The 6,000-nt window shown below is 44.5% G+C and overlaps 1 protein-coding gene across 1 annotated transcript in view; it reads left to right on the top strand.

Annotated features, from left to right (window-relative positions):
- The first annotated feature begins 2,873 nt into the window (after nucleotides 1–2,873).
- Nucleotides 2,874–6,000, top strand: part of RCAN2 (regulator of calcineurin 2) — a 53,907-nt gene continuing 50,780 nt past the window's right edge. Inside the window, exon 1 of the mRNA XM_056856925.1 lies at nucleotides 2,874–3,095. Within this exon, the coding sequence (XP_056712903.1) occupies nucleotides 2,874–3,095 (222 nt within the window). The remainder of the gene's footprint in view (nucleotides 3,096–6,000) is intronic.

The raw sequence follows: 6,000 nt of genomic DNA, 5'->3' as shown, positions 1-6,000 counted from the left end.
TCTAACATTTGGCATATTAATAGAAAAAAGGACAAATTAGACAGGCATATGTTAAAAATATCTCTGAGGTTAAGTGGTAGAGGGGCTGTTGTTTTATTAGTTTCACCAGAAGTGCTTTGGGGCACGTAGGCACTCTGATTTTGAAACGGGAACAGTTCTGTGGCTTTTCCAGGGGGAAAGAAATAGGAATTAGGAAATTTTCCAGTGCCTTAAATAAATCACGATCTGTTTTAGCATAATTCTGGCTTACATTTAGTAAACGTTTTAGAAGTACCCCATGTTGTTGTTTTTTAAATGTCTCAATAGCAACAGATTCTCGAACTGATCTGATTAGGACAGATCAAACCAAGTGTGGTTTAAATTTTATATTCAAGCATATTTATATCTTTCTGAGGAACTTTATTGGAATAAAACCTATGGATAATTAAAGGCAATCTTTAGGAAATGAAAATTTTCCTTTTTGGATAAAAACAAAAGCTATCCCGCATCTCTGCTATATATTTGTAAATAAAGGAAGCCAAATGCTGTATGTCTCCAGGGTTCTCTCCTATAGAAATTAACCCAGGGAAAGGGGTCCCTCAGGAACGCCACTACCGATGCTCACGGGGAGCAGTCTCCACTTGGTAAATAGCTACCTATATTCACCCTTTGCTTATTTGCGTCCTGGAGTCTGATTTGGTTGTATTTGTGTCAAATTTGCAGTAATACAAATAAAGATTTCTGGAGGAAAGGACAAACTTGTCTGAATACACAAAGGTTGGCTCCTCTGATGTGTAACCAGAAATGTTGCTGTGATAATAGGGTACCCATCAGTAGCTGTCGTGTTGTTACGAATAAACGATTGTGCGGTTTAGATGCGAGCTCCCCAGAGAACTAGAAGTTTGTGCTAAAATTAACATAGGCAGAATTTCAGTGGAAAGAATTAGGATTGGGACTTCTGCCAATTGGCATATTGGGTTTTGGTTTTTTTTGTATTAAATGGAATAAACAATTCATCGGGAGGGGGGGTTAGCGTGACCACCCAATGTGGACGTGCAAAGATAGCGTTATAGCATGTGAAGTCTGGAAATAGTTCCAGGGGTTATCCAGGGAGATGGAGGCAGGGCTTACTGGAACTGAGCCCCAATACCAGAAGTAGAATTTTTTTTGGAAATGCTGAAGCCACAGAGAAATTTTTTTGGGGAAATTGAAATTTATTCAATGTTTTCTTCCTTATCAGACATAAACTTATTTTGCATATTAAATGCATAATTTATAACTTAAATAGCATAGACAATTGTACTATTTGGCATAGTTATGGGATGGGCAGCCCGTTCCTGAGCCTAAAGGACGAAAGTCCTTTGGAGGCCAGGAAGGGGCTGCGCCGGCGTTTGGGCCACCTGCGCTGACGTTGGCATTACTTACACCACCCAGGATGGGCTGGATGCCGGCAGGGAGGCCCGGACGCTGGTCTCCCAGCGCTGTCGTGGCAGTGCCACCCAGGGATGCCGGCTGGGCCTTCCGCTGGCGTCCCACCGGCGCAAAGCCCTGCGCTGGCGTCCCGGGGGTGTTCACAGGGCGTGCCGGGGGCAGAGTTGCCAGTAGGCAGCTTCCTGTCCTCTTTCGGCCCGGCACACCAGCGGGGAGAACGGCATTGCTCTGCTTACTTTTTTGCACGTGCAGCCTTGCTGTTCACAATGGGGCAAAATGCCCCATTTAAAATTTAAAAAGCCGTTGAAAGGCTTTTTAAAGCCTTTTGTTGGCCAGGAAATGGGTTTGGAGGCACGGGGGAGGTGGAGGTGGGACCTTTTCAAGGCTGTTTCAGCCTCCCAGTCCACTCCTTCCCTTGCCCTGCAGCTTTGTTTTGCAGAAACCAAGGCTTGATAGTATTGTTGTGGTTGCCTGGCAACCCCCAACAGCCGTTGAGAGTTCAGTAGGCATTCTTTTCTTATAGCTATAGATTTTGTTTCTGTTATTTTGTGGAGTTTTTTGTTTTGTTTTTAGATTTTTTTTGCTATCCTGGGACTTTTTTCAGGTTTGTAGAGAAATTCCCCTGGTCTATCCCTAGCTCCGTTTTGTGGCTCTGTCAATCACGGTATGGTTCTGAAACAGATATATTGATGTCGTTGAGTGTCTTGCTAAAAAAATCATCATATTACACATTTTGAGTAACACCAGGTCTTAAAAGGCATCTCCCTCATTCCAAAAGAGAAAATATTTCATACATTGTTTTAGAGTTTTTCAAATAGTCCATTTTTAAAATGGAAAAATCAGAGAGAGGGAGTTGTTGGGAGAGATGGACGGGACCCCCCCCCATTTTTTGGGGGGGGGGCTTTCACGTCTCTATCCAGTGCTCGTTCACAGTGTCAGGCGTTAGCTCCAGATCCTATGAAATGATGGTAAAGAAAAGTTTTTACATGTGGGTGTGTTTTCTATACCACTGAGTTTCCCTTACTACCAACTGTCATTCATCTGGAACAAATAAAAAAGTCAGAGCTTAGTTTATGGCCACTTCATACCCAAGCTGTTTCTCTGCCTGACCTGCCTTGCATGGTTGTTGTGAGGGGAAAAAATGAGAAAAAATTGTATGTGTCTCCCTAAGCTTTGAGGAAGACAGGTGGAACAAAAATGCAGTATACAGACCTTTTAAGTATAGGATTGGAGGTTTGGTTGTCTGTGACTCCTGAATTATTTTGCCTTTCCTATTGTGACGCTGACCTTTCATTTGCACAGTTGAGTTTACAGTAGGTTGGTCTCTTTCATTACTGTATACACAGCATGAACCTTCCGTTTCATATTGAACACACACAAAAAAAACCCAGAAGATACTTCGGTGGCATGTATTTTTCGATTCTCTCTCTTGAAATCTTTTCCTTTTGTTCATCCCAACAGGAATGAGGGGAGAATCGTATTTCTTTGGACTGAGAGAGCCTGCTCACTCGAACCGTTTCCCAGACGATGTGGGACTTTTCTTACTGGACTCTGTAGACCAAGCAAAGGATGCCAAGTTATGTTTTGTAGAAGATTTCCATGAAATAACTGATTTCAATGACCTTCCCAACTCCCTCTTCGCTTGCAATGTTCACCAGTCTGTGTTTGAAAATGAGGACAGTAAGGTAGGGTGGCACCTTAACATATTTGTAGATGCATGTAACTGAATTCACAGTGTCTGGTTTTGCTTCCATCCCTCAGCTTAAATATTCACCCCCTACGCTTTCTGCATTGGGCTGATTAGACACGGTTTGTTGTTGTGAAATTAGATCTCCTGCGAGGAGCAGGGCCTTTATTACTAGGGTTCCCATTTGCCAAGTTGTGGTGGAAGACCTCCAGCCGATTGCGGCCCTTGCCTGCCGATGCTCAGCTGATTGGCGGGGAGAAACGGGCCACAGGGGGTGCATGATTGTCCTGGGGAGAAAGAGAAAAACCAGGCCTCAACTACTTTTAGGAAGATCTGACCATAGATTTCCTAGAGCTACCCAGAAGTGACAAGGATAACGCTAGCAATCGCCAGAAGCTCCATGGTAATCTTACCATACAGTTTCTGGCAATTGCTAAAGTTATCCTTGTCACTTCTGGGTAGCTCTAGGAATTACCACACCCTCTATGGTCAGAACTTCCAGTAAGGATTTTTCTTTTTAATTTTTCTCCTGAGATGCTGCCCACGCGCCATAACCCTCCCACTGGTTGCAACCCTATTTATTACATTTGCCTACGGAATTACTTTCCTGGTGATGTCAAGAGCTGTTCTTGTGTAAGGTATGTGAAACTCCTCTGTTCTGTTTGGCATTTAGCTTCTGAATTTGTTTGGAGGCTCTTGTGACTTTGCTCGGTGGTCCCTGTTGTTTTGAATCAGCTATTCGGTGTGCCGTTTAAATTATTACAATGAGTTTATGTACTTTGTGTTGAGTGTGAGGAAGATTGGCAAATCAGAATTTGCAGTGTTCTGAGACCCTGCAAGGCACTTGACAGTGGTAAGAATATTTGAGTAGGAAGCTTCCATGAAACCTTCTCTTCAAATCTCTCAATGCCGACAGACGTTTAGAGCCTTTCAGTGGTCTACAGAACTTTCAAAATGGGATGAGGTGCCTCCTGGCAACTCAGGTGTGTCCCCACTACAGGCTTTAGAAAGCTTACATTATTTCCTCTTCCCAGGGATTTATTACATTTTTTATCCTGCCTGTCTTGTAAGGAGCCCAGGGTGTGTGGTGCATGTTGTTCTCCCCACCTCAGTTTTTATCCTCACAACAACCCTGTGATGTAGGCTAGGTAGAGAGGAAATTGCTGGCCCAAGATCACCCAGCCAGTTTCATGGCCAACCTGGATCTCCACAGGCCTAAACACGCGAAAAGGTGTGGAACGCGGAAACCAGTTTTACCAAGCTGCTGTGTGGAATGCCCTTAACGTTCCTTTTGGTACATGACATCCTCAGCCACTGTCATTTCCTCAAGAGACAAGATTATATTGGCGCTTATCTGCTGACTGACTTCGTCCAGGGAAATGGCACTTGCATAATCAGCTCTCCCTCCAGACATCTACTCTTTCTTAAGCATTTTCTCTCCACCCGACCCAGAACTCCAGATGCCCCGGAGAGGATGCCAAGTCGCTGTCCAGGGGGTGTCTGTGCTGCTAAATAAGACAGTAGGTTTAAGCTTTCTGCTCGTAGGTAAGCAGGTCCATTTCTCGCCGCAGCGTCCTTAATCGAGACAGAATTAGCAGGCAGGCTTACCGTGGGAGCTCGCACGCTGTGCCAAACTGAACTGATTTGCAATTTAGCTGTTTCCCAAGAACAGACTCTGCCCTGCTCCTAACTGATTTGTTTTTCATAATCCTTTCTATTATTAGCCCCTGCTGCAGGACAGGAACTCGTGAATTTCATCAGAAGAAGTTGATTCTTCAGTTGCATGCCTAGCAGACCAGGATTTTTAACCGCTGCTAGGTTTTGGTGTAATAAGAAGGGCAGGGAAACGTGGAGGCATGGAATGCTTTCAAAACCCTATGCGTATCCGTGGCTTTATTTTAATCATTTGCCTATCGCAAGTGGGGCTTTTGGTAGTCTTGGGGGTCAGCTGGACAAAACTGCATTATTTTCTGGGCCTTTAAAATTCTACGTTTAATCATTTAACAATTCATAACAATAGTTAAATAATTAGAATTGATTGCTGTTAAGCTGTTAATTTATCTGTTACATTTTTTTATCCCATTCTCCCTCTTCCAAGTTGCTCAGGATGACATACTTGGATCTCCTCTCCAGCGTGTGCTCACAACACCCCGTTGAGGTGGGTTAGGCTGAGAGAGAGTGACGGCTCAAGGTCACCCATGGCCGGGTGGAGAGTTGAACCCAAGACTCTTAGAACCTAGTTGGACTCTCTTAACTACTGTAGTATCCTCTGTTCTGGAATAAGAGCCAGTGTTAAATACTAGAACGATAGTCCTGGTGGTTGGGTAGGACTCAGAAGTAGAAAGAAAAGAAGGAAAGGTTTTCCAGTGTTGGGAGCTTCTCCTATAAGATCACTATTTGTTCTCCCTACTTTCACGACACCTGAAGATAATTGTTTATTAGAGAGCAGCTTATTGTGGTGTGCGTGAGGCTAATTCTTAAACCAGTTCTCTCTGAGATCAACCCCATGGCCAACTGGGCCTACCAAATGCTTTCACCGTGTGCAGCATGGGAAGTTCTCAGATGGCAAATGGCTGTCTGTGGTGATCACCTTTTGTGGCTCATCTAAGGTGAGGAGAATCCACACCTGGTCATAGTCCAGAAAAGCAGGGGAGGGCCAGCGTGGTGTAGTGGCTAAGAGTGGTGATTTGGAGTAGTGGACTTTAATCTGGAGAACCAGGTCTGATTCCTGACTCCTACACGTGAGCGGTGGACACTAATCTGGTGAACTGGGTTGGTTTCCCCACTCCTACACATGAAGCTTGCTGCGTGACCTTGGGCTATTCACAAGTCTCTTAGAGCTCTCTTAGCCCCACCTACCTCACAGGATGTCTGTTGTGGGGAGGGGAAGGAAGGAGATTGTA

This window comes from Euleptes europaea, chromosome 10, assembly GCF_029931775.1.
Source record: "Euleptes europaea isolate rEulEur1 chromosome 10, rEulEur1.hap1, whole genome shotgun sequence".
NCBI lineage: Eukaryota > Metazoa > Chordata > Lepidosauria > Squamata > Sphaerodactylidae > Euleptes > Euleptes europaea.
This window is presented reverse-complemented; position numbering and strand designations above follow the sequence as displayed.